At 43.6% G+C, this 16,277-nt stretch overlaps 1 protein-coding gene across 6 annotated transcripts in view; it reads left to right on the top strand.

Moving 5' to 3' along the window:
• The window catches only part of LOC140212666 (atypical chemokine receptor 4-like), a 41,215-nt gene extending 34,496 nt beyond the window's left edge, over positions 1-6,719 (top strand). For all 6 annotated transcript variants that reach the window (XM_072283774.1, XM_072283773.1, XM_072283777.1 and 3 more), the window contains one exon: positions 1,904-6,719. In XM_072283774.1, coding sequence (XP_072139875.1) covers positions 1,904-2,992 — 1,089 coding nt within the window. In that variant the 3' untranslated portion in view covers positions 2,993-6,719. The remainder of the gene's footprint in view (positions 1-1,903) is intronic.
• Positions 6,720-16,277: the final 9,558 nt, after the last annotated feature.

The following is a 16,277-nucleotide window of genomic DNA, read 5'->3' as shown; positions in this document are numbered from 1 at the left end:
ACTCGCTCTATTCAGATCCAAATCATTCATATGTATAATGGCAACAATCCAGCACCGATTTCTGTGATACACCACTGGTCATAGATTCCCAATTACAAAAGCACCTTGCCACCATTACTGAGCCAATTTTAGATCCAGTATGCCAATTTACTCTGAATGAATTTCATGAGCCCCTATTTTTTGTACCAGTCTCCCATGTAGGGCTTTGTATAGATCTCTCAGGTGCACGTAGACTACATCAATCAAACTGCCCCCTTCAATACCTTTTGATAATGCTCTGAACAATTCAGATTGGTCAGGCAGGAACTTCTTCCCAACAATACCATGATGATTACCTTTGATCAAGTATAGATTAATTCTGACCCTCATTGTTTTGCAATAAATTCTCTACCACTGATGTTGGACTCACGGGCCTGTAACTTTCTGAAATATCTCACGTGAATAGAGGTACATTTTCAGTTGTCTAGTCATCTGGCATCTCACCAGTGGCCAGCAAAGATTTAAAAACTTTACCATTCTGTCATTTATTTGTTCTCCACTATAATTCCCATTTCATTAAGCGATCCAAATAACCTTTTGTAAATCTTTTCAATTTTATAAATCTATAGATAGCTTTACAGCTTGGATACAGAGTCAAATAGTCTGGAAAACATAGGTGCTGGAATCAGAAACTAAAACAGTAATGTTGGAAAAACTCAACCAGCCAAGCAGCATCTGTGTGAGGAAAATCTGGTTAATGTGTCAGGTCTCACAATGACTCTCACTAAGAATGGTGGGAAGAGTGGAAAGCAGAACTAGCAGGAGGATTGAGATGTAACTCAAAAGGCTATATGTAGAAAATACAAATCAGGTGATAAGGCACATGAGTACTGACCACTACAGAGGCATTTTAGAGACAAGAAAGGTTCAACTTGTCGCTGCCCATAAAAAACTCATGGAGACTATTCATGCAGTACCACAAGCATAGAGACAGTAAATTTAAAAAAATGGTTTTACTTTTTGAGAGAATCAACTAACAAATCTGCATTAGTTTTCTTAGCACAATTCATCTGAATTCAATGCAACCAGCGTTGGCACATAGTGGAATCCATCACAACTTGCATTGCTGTGATCTTTGACACAAAGTTTGAAAAGCACTGCTTGAAGTGGATTCTCCTACTACCACTGCACCAAAAATTACCCATCACAGTAATTTTCAATTTATAATCCAGCTGCAAAACGCAAGCATAAGGCTAGGTTTTGAAAATGTGTAAACTTTTCCAGTGAAGATGGCACCAAGCTACCATCTCCATTGGAGTCACAGCTCACACTTAGTTGTACTTTCAGGTTTTTAGGTTTGTGGGAATGGTTTTGGGGACAGAGAGGGGAATTAGGGATCAGGTTAGTGTTTAGTGGATGGAGATGTGAGGGAATGAGAGGACAGGCCCAAGAATCAATCTCTGATTATCTGAAAACTCCGCGTAAGGTGCTGTGTACTGTTAATCTTTGAAAATAATACAAAATGGGATTCCACATTAGTCAGTAATGAAAGTCAAATCAGAATTTAGGCCATTCATGTGTGAGGCTGGCCGAGGGGGCACTGTCAGGGGAGCCAGCTGTGGAAAGTGAGAGATTAAGTTGAGGCACCATTTCCTATTTAGTGCTAGAAATGAACTTTAAAGGAGAATGAAAAGCTGAAAAGCCCTCCCATTGTCTGAGCCAATGTCTTTCTCTCAGCAACAGCCACTACAAATTATGATTAATGGGATCTTGCCTTGCATCTACTTCAGAGCAATAGTGACAGCAGTGCACTTGTATTTGGTTGGTTGCAGGATGTTCTGATGTGTATGGATGCTTTATTATATATTTATTCTCTTTTTAAAATGTTTTATCTGAATAATGATTTTTCTCTTGTGCCTTTAAGGGGAGCATGGCGAATGAAGAAGCCTATGATGATTTTCTGAACGACTATGACAATGGATCTTATCACGATGACAGGAATTACACCATTGACTACTTTCAGTACCACCACCTGTGTGAGAAAGATGATGTCAGACAATTTGCAAAATACTTCCTGCCACTGTTCTATGGAGTAACGCTGATAGCCGGGATTGCTGGGAACTTTATGGTGGTAACCATTTATGTCATTTACAAAAGGATCAAATCCAAGACAGATTTATACATCATGAACCTGGCCATTGCTGATTTGCTGCTGCTGGTTACTCTTCCTTTCTGGACAGCCTACTCTGTCCACGGATGGATATTTGGAGACATCATGTGTAAGCTCTGCTCGGTGCTGTTTGAAGTGAATTTCTGCGCCAGTATGCTGTTCTTAGCTTGTATCAGTGTTGACCGCTATCTTGCCATCTCCAAGACAACCAGGCCAGCCACAGTGGGGAGGAAGGCTAAGGTCATCTGTCTGTGTGTCTGGCTGGTGGCTATAGTTCTCAGCATTCCCTATTTCATTTTCTCTTCAACCACGAAGTTTGGTGACCGGCAGCACTGCAGACTCCTTTTCCCTCCACAGAAGGCCAAGACAGCCAGGGTGACAGTCCAGGTGTTTGACATCCTCCTGGTGTTCGCAATCCCATCACTGGTTATGCTGTACTGCTATTCCGCTGTGGCCAAGGTGGTTTACAGGAGTGCTGGTGGAAGGAAGCACAGGGCACTCAGGGTGCTCCTGGCAGTCGTGGGTTTCTTCTTCTTAACTCAGCTGCCATATAACATCATCAAATTCTGCCGCCTGCTGGACGTGATCCATGTGTTTATCCAGGACTGTGAGATCAGTAAGAGGGTGGATATCGCGACACAGGTCACCGAGACTATCGCATTGTTTCACAGCTGCCTCAACCCAATCCTGTACGCCTATATGGGAGCGTCATTCAAAGGCTACGTCCTGAAAGCAGTCAAGAAGAGCAGATTTTGGCACCGGAACCAGGACACGACCATTACTCTCGAGAGCTCCTTCAACTCTCTGACCCAGTCAGAGCATACAAGCAGTTTCTCCATCTAGCAATGCAACTGAGTGGAGATTCTGGCAAAGGAAACCTTCGAGGATTCCGAACCAGAGTTTCCACCCTCTCTCTGGTACATCTTGACCTCACTCCCAGGAGGACTAGCTCAAATGTGTAGACACTATTCCACAATCCCACACCGCACCCCAATCCCACACCACACCTCAGTCCCACACCCCAATCCCACACCATACCCCAATCCCACACCACTCCCCAATCCCACACCACACCCCAATCCCACATCCCAATCCCACATCACTCCCCAATCCCGCACCCCAATCCCACATCACACCGCAGTCCCACACCAACACCCCAATCCCACACCACACCTCAGTCCCACACCGACTCCCCAATCCCGCACCCCAATCCCACATCACACCCCAGTCCCACACCGACACCCTAATCCCACACCGACTCCCCAATCCCACACCGACACCCTAATCCCACACCCCGATCCCACATCACACCCCAGTCCCACACTGACACCCCAATCCCATACCAACTCCCCAATCCCACACTGACACCCCAATCCCACACCGACTCCCCAATCCCACATCACACCCCAGTCCCACACTGACACCCCAATCCCACACCAACACCCTAATCCCACACCAACACCTCAATCCCACACCGCAACCCAATCCCAAGCCCCTCCCCTCCCCTCCCTGTTTCACTCCCCTAGCCCATCCCCAACCTTTTTACATTATCACTGTAAATACTGAAGAACTCAAGCCTTGTTGTATTATCATTATTCACAATTAACCCTTAACTGTCTAAGTATTATTCTGAGCATCTATACTCACTACCCCCAGGGGCCATATACACTTCCCTAGGTGTGGGGCCCAGACCGCTGCCTAGCCCCTGCTGTGGTCTAACAAAGGGTTTACACAGTACGCTCAGTAGTCACTTTATTTGGTCTTCTGCTGCTGTCGCCCATCCACTTCAAGGTTTGACGTGTTGTGCATTCGGAGATGCTCTTCTGCTCACCACTGTTGTAACGTGTGGTCATTTGGGTTACTGTTGCCCTCCTTGTCAACTTGAAACAGTCTGGCAAGTATCCTTTCAACTCTCTCATTAACATGGCATTTCGCCCACAGAACTGGTGCTCACTGGATTTTTTTTTGTGTATCCACACCATTCTCTGTAAACTCTAGAGCAGTTATCGGGCCGCAAAGCATGTGCTACCGGGTCACGAGGAAACAATAGGAGTCAGCTGCACCTTTCCTCATTCCCTGTCACGGCCACTGTGGAGCTTGAACGCACTTGAGCTCATTACCCGCACGTCACCCATGTCAACGCGGGAAGGAGATCAACTCCTCGAGCTTGTAGCTGACGACAAGCTGAAAAGTATGTTTGATTAAACATCTCTGCCAGCATTCCGGATCAAAGTCAAGGCTGAATATCCTGAGACAGCCACAAAAGCAGTGAAAACATTGCCTCTATTCCCAACATATCTCTGCAATGAATGCAATGAAAGCTAAACTGCGGAATAGACTGGACATAAGGAACCCCATTCGAGTACCGCTGTCTCCCATCATCCCTCGATCGGACCATGTTGTTTGCAGGGAACAAGCCCAGGGCACCCACTGATTCAGCGATATTGGTGTGTTGCAATGATTTTATATGTTCATACGGGGAAAATATGTGCTGTGTGTTTAATATCCAAACGTTACTTAAAATGTTATGATGCTATTGACTTATAAGTGACTTAGATAACCATATAACAATTACAGCACGGAAACATCTCTCCCCTTCTAGTCCGTGCCGAACACTATTCTCACCTAGTCCCACCAACCTGCACTCAGCCCATAACCCTCCATTCCTTTCCTGTCCATATACCTATCCAATTTTTCTTTAAATAATAATATCAAACCTGCCTCTACCACTTCTACTGGAAGTCCGTTCAACACTTACTTCAATCTCCCCTGTCCTCCCCCGATAATTGACTTATCACTATATTCATGAATGGAAAATATGTGCTGTGTGTTTGATATTAAATTTGTTAGATAAACCCTTTTAGAAACAAAATTGAGTGTGTTAGCCACTTGTCACCTATATTCCAGTCGTGATTAACACCCCTCCCCCGTACAGAATCGCCAAAAATGATTTATAGAAAAAAATCGGCACGTACACACATGCACACTGGTGCCCACGCAAAAGGTTGAGGACCCCTGCTCTAGAGACTGTTGTGCATGAAAATCCAAGGAGACTCTGAGATGCTCAAACCACCCCATCTGGCACCAACAATCATTCCACAGTCAAAGTCACTTTGATCAATTCCTTCCCATTCTGATGTTTGGTTTGAACAACAACTGAAACTCTTGACCATGTCAGCGTGTATTGAGCTGCTGGCTGATGAGATATTAGCATTAATGAGCAGGTGGACGGCTGTACCTAATAAACTGACTCTGCCTCGTCACTACTGAAGCAGCTTGAACTTACAGAGTTCCAATGTAAGTTAACAACTTATTGCAGTTGCTAATCAGCAATCTGATTCTGAAGGCTAATTACAGATCTGTGTTTGTTTTCTGTGCTTCAACTGCACAAGCTCCAACCATGAAATTATTCCAGTGACCACATTTACAAGGCTATCCACCTCTCTTAACTTCTCTATCCTGTCTCCCATACATTTTGCTTCTACTTTTAGGTCCTTTTCACCCATCCCTTTCGGACTTCCATATACCCTTTCCATAAACCCTTCCCATGTAGCCTTTCCTCTGCTCTTCCCTCTCTTCACTACTTGCATTTGCTGTTGCTCTGCCTGCCCTCCCTTCTCCTCAAAGCCAGAAATTCCAAGCTTCAGTTCAGATGCTCAAGATGTTTGCACATCTTTCCAAGAGGAATATTTCATTGTGGATTGTTTTTCAAGTAGGACATTGAACTGAGATTCCATTTACTGATTATCATCATTGCCTCATTAGTGTCTGCTTTATTTTCCAAGTTACTATAGTATCAACACTATGAAACTATTGTACTTATTGAGCTGTAAACTATTGTGAAGCATTGCAAACAGTGTAGAAATATATATTTCTTGTATTTACTAATTTAGTGCAAACTGAAGATGAGACTAGCATGGTTAAAATGCTTTGCCCATCAAGGCTGTTATCATACAAGTGTCTAGTGGGGTTCTGAAATGCAGCCGCCCATCTCAAAAACCAGAATCACAGAAAAATCCTGTGCTGTATGAGAGCATTCAACCTTAATGGAAAACAAATAAAAGTCCAGATACTGGAATCTGATACAGAACCAAAAGTTCTGGCAGAACAGCTGCAGAAAGAGAAACTAATTAATACTTCAGGTTGGAGACCTTTCACAGCTTGGAGTTCTTCCAGCATTTTGGTATCGATCCAGAACTCATCAAGTCTATTGTGTCGGCGCCAATAAATTCAAATGTAACACTGCCTGCCATGAGGAAATCTAACGCAGTTCACATCCGCCTCTCCTCTGAGCAGAATTACACAGGGAGTGAACAGTTTCACCAAGTTGCTCAATAGTATCTTGATAGAAATAATACTCTTCAAATCACAAAATGATATTGCAAACACTAGCACTGGCCTGTGCTTTATCCCAAAGGTCCTCAATCATTTTACAGAAGTGTATTCAGCAGCTGCAATGCAGAGCAAATACTTATTCTCTTGTTACTTCATAAGTTCCTATATATTGTAATCTATATAATGTAATCTATAAATGGTGACCAAATATAGTTAAGCATCTAGCATATTGAAATTTAGCCTCATCTATATCTCTGTATTTACAGCCATGATCAAAATCTCCATGAATATTTTTAAATATATATCAAACATATTTATACATCTCATTGTTTTCCTAAACTGCAAGCTGAGAGTTTGTCTTTTAAGTTGTAAAGTAACATTCAGTGGATTTTCTAATACGTTGAACATTCTCTTCAGTCCACTCCCGGGTGCATCCTGTTTTTGGTAGTGGTGATCTTCTTTATACATTTTCCAGTGGGCTGTTTAGTAGTGAGAGCATCAGTCACTCTGGATACTGTACCTAGCTGCTGAATATTTTTGGACACAAGTGAATCAGGAAGTATAGGCACTGGATGGAGAAGGACACCAGGAGAGGATCAGCCCATATCTGAACAGGGTCAAGAGAATACTGTAAATAAACTACTTCTGACTCTATTCCTCGCCTTCACTAATTGACAAATCACTGTTCATTCACATGAAGTGGTCATCATTGGCCCTGCCAACGTGATTGGTCATCCCTAGTGCCCTTGATTCAAGTGACTTGCTAACCAGGTCGGAGAGCTGATAAGAATTAACCACATTGCTGATGGTGCCCACTTTCCTTCCCTAAAGGACAATAGAGAACTTGTTTTTTACGTCACCTCAGTATCTCCATGATTACCATTACTGACAGGTTTCTTTCTTAAATTTGAAGTTGTTTTCAATTAATTTTAATAGAAACTAAATTCACAATCAGCCGTGGTGGGATTTAAATTATTGTTTAAACATCATTCTGCGTCTCATCCAGGAAATCAAACTAAATGTGATTTCTCTAATTTCCGTTAATGGCACTCCTCCTGATCTTACCCCATCCCTTATTTATTTATTTATTATTATTTCCTTTTTTTCTCTCTCTTTTTTCTCCCTCTGTCCCTCTCACAATCACTCTTTGCCTGCTCTCCATCATCCTCTGGTGCTCCCCTCCCCTTTTCTTTCTCCCTAGGCCTCCCGTCCCATGATCCGCTCCCTTCTCCAGCCTGTATCCCTTTTGCCAATCAACTTTCCAGCTCTTAGCTCCATCCCTCCCCCTCCTGTCTTCTCCTATCATTTTGGATCTCCCCCTCCCCCTCCCACTTTCAAATCTCTTACTAGCTCTTCTTTCAGTTAGTCCTGACGAAGGGTCTCGGCCCGAAACATTGACTGTACCTCTTCCTATAGATGCTGCCTGGCCTGCTGCGTTCACCAGCATTCTGTGTGTGTCCCTACTCTTTCTTGGTGTTTTCAGCAGAGCTACAGGGCAAGGAAGCCTGGCTGCTTATTCCTTCCATGATCCAGTGATTCAGTCTCTACCCCGGCTCACTGATGGATTCTGAAGCCATCCGAAGAGTACTGACTATGATATTTCACCACAGAGTACAAGACAGGATTCTCATTTGCCCAGATTAGATCTGTCGACTTCTATGCCTTGTCTAACTGACTCTTATTTCTGGAAAAAAGTTCCTTTAGCAATGACAGTATTCCAGCTGGCTTGGGCCACAGCCGCTGGCAGAAAGGAGAACATCACTCTCCCTACGCCCAATCTGAAACAATAAACAAAAAGTAAAGATTTGAATCTGGTCCCGTATACAAGGCCATTTGGTCTGAGAGATCCACTTGGACGAAGTATCCTACCAATGCACTGCAAATATATCACCTTCACTTATTGTCCAATTTCCTTTTCGAAAGTTACTGCTGAAAATTATTCTCTCCTCAATCCACTGTGTGAAAACTGCTTTCATGTCCCCTCTGGTTCTTTCGCCAACACACATCCTAGCACTGGAAACACCTTCTCCCCAGTCACAGCATCCAACCCCCCCTTAACATTTTGAACACGTCGACCAGATCACTCCTTAAGAACATCTCGCTTTTCTATCGTAGCTTTCATTGCTTCAGTCAGCTCATCCCAGTGTAGCCAATGGAATAGACATCATCGTAACATTAGGAACAGCAAACTCCCACGAACAGCAGTGCAATGGCATGGGTGTCGATGGTCGAGAACTCCAGAGAGTGCTTATGACTCTTCTTTTGAATGGAAGATTTAACACCTTTGAGGCACCAGATGAAACTGTGGTTTTAATGCCTCGTTTGAAAGATGGAAACCGGGATCAGGGAGGAAATTTCAATTTCAGTACCTTTGACCTACAAGCTTCCTCCTTCCAGACTACAACCCTGGGGGTGTCTATCCTCACTGGGGTGAGCTGGTTTCTTTCATATCCTGGGAACCTACTGCAGCACATTAGAGTTCAGAAAAAAAAACATATTTTGACCTAATTTCCAGAAACAAAATAATCTGTATGTGAAACACAAACTCCTTTTCTTTATGGCTAGTGTCCTTCGATTTTTTTTGCCAAGGTCAACAGGCGGACTGCTTGGATTAAGTTTGTCAGGTGGAGAGAAGAAAGCAGACTGGCTGTGCTCTCTTCAATTTGTTTTACAAGAGGTGACCTCATTAAAACATACAAAATCTTTACATGTACAATACATGCAGGAATTTCCTTTCTTGCAGTATCTAAAGCCAGGAGCACGGTCCAAAATAAGGGTTTGGCCATTCACAACAGAGAGGAAAGACATTTCTGCACCCAGTGTAGTGATCTGTGGAATTATCTGCCCAAAATGGCTCAATTACTGAAATTTTCAAGCGGTTGATAGATTTATTTAATACACTAAGGAAGTAGTGAACCCATGCACACCACCTCATTCCTCTCCTGCACCATTCCTCTCCCTCCAAGAGGACCACAACCTTGTCGAGGTTTGGAGGTTTGCACGCCTCAGTGACACAGAGAGCTATGCTGGCTGGCATCACGGCTTTGTGCTTTGGCACATGGTAGGGTCACCGATGCCAAACAGGTCCAAGGATGGAGTAGTCCACTGGTCCTCCAGATCTGATGGGGGAAGGTTTCAGCTCAGGGCTAACAACCCTGACTGGTAAAACAAAATTGTTATGGAAACGGCAATGAAGAATCCTTCTACGTCTGAGTGCCACGGCATTCCTCCCGGAACTTGCATGACTAACAGTAGTGAAATCTGAGCTACAGACACAATGAGGAAACCACCACAGATGGAGGTTGGAGACCTTCATTGCTGCCCTAAACACCATCGGTGTAATGATGGGAAGTAGGTATGCAAACACGAGGAAATCTGCAGATGCTGGAATTTCAAGCAACACACATAAAAGTTGCTGGTGAACGCAGCAGGCCAGGCAGCATCTCTAGGAAGAGGTACCGTCAACGTTTCCGGCCGAGACCCTTCGTCCTGACAGCCTATAGACAATGAGCAGTAGGACAGTGAGGAGTGTGATAAAGCAGAGGGATCTTGGAATACAGATCCATAATTCCTTGAAAGTAGCATCACAGGTTGATAGGGTCGTACAGAGAGCTTTTGTTCCTTGGCCTTCATAAACCGAAGTATTGAGTACAGAAGATGGGATGTAATGTTGAAGGGGCATAAAAGGTCGGTGAGACCAGATTTGGCGTATTGTGTGCAGTTCTGTCACCTACCTATAGGAAAGATGTCAATAAGACTGAAGGAGTACAGGGAGAACTTACAAGGATGTTGCTGAGACTTGATAAGGTTGAATAGGTTAGGATTATTTCCCCTGGAACATAGAATGAGGGGAGATTCGATAGAGGTATACAAAATTATGAAGGGTATGGATAGAGTGAATGCAAGCAGGATATTTCCACCGAGAATCGGTGCGATTAGATTTAGAGGTTTAGATTAAGGGTGAAAGGTGAAATATTTATTTATTTAGCGATTCAGGACGGGGCCCTTTCACATCGCCCGCAACCCGACAACCCAAATTCACCCCGAACTAATCCCGGGACAATTTACAATGACAAATTAACCTAACTCTACGCCTTTAGACTATGGAAGGAAACTGGAGCACCCGGGAAAATCCATGCATTCCACAAAGATTCCTCACAGAGAGGTGCCGGAATTGAACTCCCAAGTCCGGAACGCCACAGGCTAATAGTGTCGTGCTAACTGCTACCCTACCGTTGAGTTGGGATCGGTACGCCGGTTGCTCACAGTTCGGCATAGTCATGGTGGGCTGAATGACCTGCTTCCCTCCTGAACGACTCTACCACACCACACTGGACGGGAACAACCCTGGGACGGGCAGAGGGGGATGAGACCCAAAGCAATGCGAATGCATGACTACTGCGCCATCTGCAGCCCATTTGTGTTACAGAGAGACTACGTGAGATTTGACATGCGATTCTGTTGGTTCTCATTAACTCCGAGTGAAATCAAAATAAACAACCTTGCTTTGTGATTTCCGAGAAAACAGTATGAAACACACCGGCTTCCTTGGTTGTGTAAATCTAGGGAAGACAGTCTCAAATTCCGCCAAACTCGTGAGATTGAGACGGTTTGTCCCAGCCCAAACCCCATTTGAGTGGATGCTGTGTCATTTGCAAGTCAGCGCCACGGAATAACAGATCGTATACTGTACTGCGTACGATTAAAGGAATTATATTTATAAATCTTAACTTAACTAAAGACATAGCACTGACCCGGAGTCACTCTCACTGCTTTATCGATATCCTAACGGGGGAGGGGGAGAGGGAGAGGGAGGAGGAGGAGGAGGAGGGAGGCGGAGAAAGAGGAGGAGGGGGGGAGGGGAGCAGGGAGGAGGAGGGAGGAGGAGGGAGAGGGAGGGGGTGAGGGAGGAGGAGGGAGGGAGAGGAGGAGGAAGAGGAGCCTCCCCAGTCATACAGTGGCTGCTCCACCAGCCCTGCTAATGATTTCCATTCACCGATTGACTTTACCTCAAAATTTATTGAAAGTATTAACTTGCGAAATTATTGCATTGATGTCATTGAATTTAATGAGAAAAAAGAACTCCATCCGATTAGGAACCACTAGAATCAGTAATGTCCAATACTCAGACAAATTTACACATTGCGATTTTGCAGTACCAGTACTGTAGGAACACAAGTTCAGGTCCCACCAAGGCAGCCGAAGAACTTAAAGTCAGCTAAAAAAAACTAATAAACTGAGATCAACAATGGTGACTTTAAAATGAATCCATCCTTCTGCACTTTAGAAAATTTGCTTTCTTACCGAGAAGGTTAGCGACTCCACACATCAGCATTAGGATTGAATTAACAGCACTTCAAAATAGCTCAGGAATAATTCCTCATCTTTTGACTGGCAATAAATGCATATTTTACAGAAATGCTCACATCCTACCAGTGAAATAAGAGCAGTCCTGGAAATGTGAGCACACATTTGGGAATCTCTGCTGCTGCTCCCATCACATGTAGGTTAAAGTAAACATGAGGGACACCAAAATTATGAGGCCTTTTCAATCTCCATGCACTAACAAACTCTGGCAGTTCAGATAGAAATTAGACAATGTAAAGAGAATGCTTATGGACAAAGAGGCATCATTTCCACAAAAGCAATGACAGGCTCCATGTCTGCTTTGCTGTAATAAATACTGTTTTGTTAAATCTCCCATCTGTTGAAGCACTGAAGGCTAAATAAAAGTTTCTAGCAGTAGTAGGTTGCAAGCTGAAGCAACTCATCTTCCTAAATCATATTCTTAGGATTAGCAAACAGTCTGCTTCAGATTGTTTACAAGGAACACCAGTTTACGTGGAACATTTGCTGAAAGCCAAGAGCATCACTCCCTGCCGATCTCTGTGGTTAGTAGTGTTGGGCTGGAATGACAAGAGCAGAGAGTAGCATTGCAATCTAAAATTTTATAGGCAGCGCTTCCAGTGCCAAAATTGGAAAATACAGTTACACCAAGAAAATGGCAAAGATTTGTGGTTGCCTTCCCTCATGGAAATCAATGCCTGGTTGATTGGAAGGAGACACCAGCAGGGATGATGGCAGAACAGTAATGGCTGGAGTTTCTGGAGCAGTTTGGAAGTTGCAGAATAGAACTTCCCAAATAAGAAGTATTCTAAAGGGAGGATAAGGCAACCGTGGTTGACAATGGAAGTCAAGGACAGCATAAAAGCAAATAAAGAGCATAGAACGTAGTAAAAATCTGAGGAAACTAAAGGAATGGAAAGCTTTTACAAACCAATGCAAGGCAACAAAAATGCAATGAGGAGAGGAAAGATAAAATATGAAGGTAATAATATAAAAATGGAGAGCAAAAGTTGTTTCAGATATATGAAGAGTAAAAGAGAGCCAGAGTCAATGTCAGACTGGAGAGGTAGTAATGGGGGCAAAGAAATGGCAGATGAACTCAGTAAGTATTTTGCATCTCTCTTCACTGAGGAAGACACTAGCAGTTTGCCAGAAATTTGAGTGTCAGGGAGCAGAAGTGAGTGCAGATGCTATTACTAAGGAAAAGCTGAAAGGTCTGAAGGTTGATAAGTCACCTGGACCAGATTGACTGCATCCCAGTATTCTGAAGGAGGCAGCTGAAGAGATTGTAGAGGCATTAGTAATGATCTTTCAAGAATCAATAGATTCCAGAATGGTTCCAGAGTACTGGAAAATCCCAAATGGTAGTCCACTCTTTAAGAAGGGAGGGAGGTAAAAGACAGGAAATTATAGGCCGGTTAGCCTGACTTCAATGGTTGGGAAGATGTTGGAGTCCATTATTAAGGATGAGGATTGGTGTACTAAGAGGCACATGATAAAAATAGGTCAAAATCAGCATGGTTTCCTTGCAGGGAAATTTTGCCTGACAAGTTTGTTAGAATTCTTTGAGGATAGACAAAGGAAAGTCAGTGGATGTAATTTACTTGGATTTTCAGATGGCCTTTGACAAGGTGCCACACCTGAGGCTACTCAACAAGATAAGAGCCCAGGGTATTACAGGAAAGATACTAGCATGGATAGAAGATTGGTCGACTGTCATGAGTGGGAATAAAGGGACCTTTTCTGGTCGTCTGCCGGTGACTAGTTCTGTTCTGTAGGGGTTGGTGTTGGGACTGCAGCTTCTCACGCTATATGTCAATGATAATGGAAGTGATGGCTTTGTGACCAAGTTTATGGATGAAACAGTGTTGAGGAAACAGAGTAGAAGAATGGGTAATGAAATGACAGATGGAATATAGTTTAGGGAAATGTATGGTCACACACTTTGGTGGAAGGAATAAAGGTGCAAACTGTTTCCTAAATGTGAAGAAAATTTAGAAATCAGAGGTGCAAAGGGATTTGGAAGTCCTTGAGCAGGTTGAGCCGGTGATCAGGAAGGCAAATGTAATGTTGGCATTCATCTGAAGAGGACTAAAATATAAAAGCAAGGACATAATGCTGAGGCTTTATAATGCATTGGTCTGCACACATTTGAAGTATTGTGAACAGTTCTGGGCCTCTTATCTCAGAAAAGATGTGCTGGCGATGGAGAGGGTCCAGACAAAGTTCCTGAGAATGATCCCAGGAATGAAAGGGTTAATCTATGAAGCCTGTTTGAGGCTGTGAGCCTGTACTCACTGAAGTTTAGAAAAATGAGGGCAGATCTCATTGAAACCTATCGAATTTTTAAAAGACAGAATGGATGTGGAGAGGATGTTTCCTCAGCTGGGGAAGTCTGGAACCAAAGGGCTCAGCCTCGGAAGAAAAGAACATCCATTTAGAACAGAGATAGGGAGCAGTTTCTTTAGCCAGAGGGTAGTGAATCTGTGGAATTCTTTGCTACTGACGGCTGTGAAGGTCAAGTCATTGGGTATATTTAGTTTGATACGTTCTTGATTAGTGAAAGTTATGTTGTGAAGGCAGGAGAATGGAGTTGAAAGGAATAATAAATTAGCCATGATTTATTGGTGGAGCAGACTCAATGGGCTGAATGGCCTAATTCTGTTCCTATACTATGTCTTATGGTATTAAGTATTTGGACAGCAAGTGATGCTCGTTTGCTTCAAGACAAGAACGACCGCACAACAGAAAAGTGGTGTAATTGTATTCTTGGAAGCGGTAGTTTTGTGCCTATGTGAATAGGACTAGTGCTTCATTTTAGTCATGAAGTCATAGAGTTATACAGCATGGAAACAGGCCCTTCAGCCCAAATTGTTCATGCCAACCCAGCTGCCCACCTCTCACTTCCTTGTGTTTGGCTCTTTTCCCTCTGAATCTTCCCTATCCATGTTCTTATCTGAATGTATTTTGAACATTATAATTGTATACACTTCCACCAGTTTCTCTGGCAACTTACTCCAAACACCAACAACCCTTTGTGGAAAAAGTTGCCCCTTACATTCCTTTTAAATACTATCCTCTAACCTTAAACTCTGCCCTAAGCTGGGAAAAAGATTGCAACTATTCACCTTATCTACGCCCTTCCTGATTTTATCAGCTTCTAAAGGCTATCTTTCACGTTCCTTCACTCCATGTAGAACAATCCCAGCCTGTACAGACTCTTCTTGTAACTCAGATCCTGGTATTATCCTTGTGAGACTGTTTTTGCATATACTTCACCATCCTTCCTAAAGCTGGGAGACCAGAACTGCACACAGTACTCCAAGTGCAGTTTTCATCAACATATCGTACCAGAAGTCCCAACTCCAAATCTCAACACCCTGACCGACAAAGGCAAGCGTGCGTACACCTGCTTCACCATTCTGTCACCACTTTCAGGGAACGATGCACTTGTATCACTTGTATTCTAAAGTCCACCTGTTCTACTGTTATTGGGTAAGATTTACCCTGATGTCACTTCACAAATGTAAGATGCATTCTTATTCCATCTTCCTTTCCTTGGCCCACATTCCCGGATCCTGTTGTAATTTGAGCTCGCTCACTTCATTGACCCCTCTACCCGCTATTTCATGACTTCTGCAAACTTAACCATGTCAACTCACCCAAATCGTTAATACAGGTGACAAACAGTGGACCCAACACAGATCCCTATGGCACATCACTGGTCAGCACTGGTCGCAGGCCTCAAATCTGAAAATCAACCCTCCACTGCATCCTCTGACCCCCTTCCACTGAGCAAATTTTATATCCACTTGCCTAACTCTAAATACCCATCCATGTTAAGCTTAAAATATCGAGAATATGTGTGATCAGAGCAGTCTGGTGCAGACAGGACAAATGGAGTTACAGCTGGATCAGGTGGGAGCAGGGAGCTGCGTCTTGGCTACCAAACACAAAGGGTAGCAACAGTAACCATGAGGAAGTGTGCCAGATGCTGGAATTCCACAGCAACACACACACACAATGCCGGAGGAACTCAGCAGGCCAGACAACATCTATGGAAATGAATAAACAGTTGACACGTTGGGCTGATAACCCTCCTTCAGGACTAAGAAGGAAGGGGGCAGATGCCAGGACAAAAAGGTGGGGGGAGGGGACCCTGTGAGAGTAGCCAGGCACCGAGGGACAAGGAACACTTACAAAATGCTGGAGGTTGTAGCGATGGAAAAGACTACACAGTCAACGTTTTGGGCCCGTGAAGGAGCCATCACATTGGAAATCCATCCTGATCCTTCACCCATGCCTGATCAAAAGAGTATGACTTATTTTGACTGAATCAGACTCTGGAACCCCAAAAACTCAACAACATGCTTCCTGTAATCCTAAACCAGAGAACCATTAATTAGTCACATGTGACAAATTAACTATTTTATCTCTACTTTTGTGA

Source organism: Mobula birostris, chromosome 19 (genome assembly GCF_030028105.1).
Source record: "Mobula birostris isolate sMobBir1 chromosome 19, sMobBir1.hap1, whole genome shotgun sequence".
NCBI lineage: Eukaryota > Metazoa > Chordata > Chondrichthyes > Myliobatiformes > Myliobatidae > Mobula > Mobula birostris.
Note: the sequence above shows the minus strand (reverse complement) of the source record. Positions and strands in the feature narration are given on the sequence as shown.